Raw genomic sequence first — 1,271 nt, 5'->3', positions numbered from 1 at the left:
TATCTGTATATACCTCTATTTATCTACCATTCGGTCTTGATATATTTCTAGCTCTCGGTTTAATTATACAGATTCATTCGTAGTGAAACATTAGCACTATTTAAGCAGATTATGCATGTTCCACATTGTATCACCAAACGGCAAAATCTTTTCCTACTTACGTCATGGTTCCATCGTGTCGTCACCATTCCCCTACCTATTGTGCGGATAACACTATTCGCCCAATGACTCACACTCGTGATAACAATAATGGGTTGGTAATCCACCGTGTCTTCTCCCTTCTCTTTTCTTGATCTCTCACTCTTTACGTTTTATGTTTTTTTATTGTTATTCATTTGTTTCATCAGACATTCACGTTATTGGCGTTTATCTATATATTTTTTTTTTTTTTCATCGGCTGAAGAAACGTTTCGTATATCTGAGTTAGACCCTTGTTCATAAATATCTTCCATGGTCCTCATTTAACAGTAAATATCAACCCCCTACTGTAGGCCTCCTACTATCATACATCTATAGTGCCCTTTCCTATAGTTAGGCCTACCTTAAGTGAGGCCTAATCTTACCCGCAGGCCGATTCCCATAAATGCTCTTTGCTAATTAGACTAATGAAGCTGAGAAACATCTTTAGTACACCTGCATGGCATTCTATATGGAGAGAGTGAGACTGCATAAACATGTTTGGGCAGTTCGATATAATGTTTAGTGCAACCACGTGCTTGATAATACCCTTAACTTATTGGGGAAAAAAGGGGTTCCAGGAATTTCTAAGAATATTCTGTGCGTTGAATGCTAACCTCGTATTCAGTGTTAATGTAATTTCATGCTACCTGTACTGCTGTAAATGAGGGGCTGTACACTTCTTCATACCTGACCAAGTATAACAGGAAATTTCACCGCAGTATGTGAAAGGGTTGTCATTCGCTGCCTGAGTCTCTTATTTAATAACCTTTTATATAATTCGTTATGGGGGGAAAAAGTCTATAGATATCAGATTGTTATTCTGTTCATATCTTAGCAAACTCCGTGAATGCCATTAACTATGAAAATACAAATGGAAATGTATATTTATACACGTGTAGGATATTGTGAACTCTGGCAGCTTAACCAGCGCAACCTTTATAAAAGGCCAACATCGCATTTACATGTTAGTTCTCAACCCACGTCAGCATTAGAAACCATCTTGCTTATTCACGGGATCAACATGAATATTAAAGTGAGTAAAGCCTTGTAACGTTGTACTGAACTATTGAGAAAATATGCCAGAATTTGGT

General features: G+C 37.4%; 1 protein-coding gene across 1 annotated transcript in view; it reads left to right on the top strand.

Moving 5' to 3' along the window:
• Nucleotides 1-1,036: 1,036 nt before the first annotated feature.
• LOC119586495 (CLIP domain-containing serine protease 14D-like) overlaps nt 1,037-1,271 on the top strand; it is a gene marked incomplete in the record, with an annotated part of 7,956 nt that continues 7,721 nt past the window's right edge. The window contains 1 exon segment of the mRNA XM_037935234.1: nt 1,037-1,213. Coding sequence (XP_037791162.1) covers nt 1,040-1,213 — 174 coding nt within the window.

Source organism: Penaeus monodon, chromosome 21 (genome assembly GCF_015228065.2).
Source record: "Penaeus monodon isolate SGIC_2016 chromosome 21, NSTDA_Pmon_1, whole genome shotgun sequence".
NCBI lineage: Eukaryota > Metazoa > Arthropoda > Malacostraca > Decapoda > Penaeidae > Penaeus > Penaeus monodon.
Note: the sequence above shows the minus strand (reverse complement) of the source record. Positions and strands in the feature narration are given on the sequence as shown.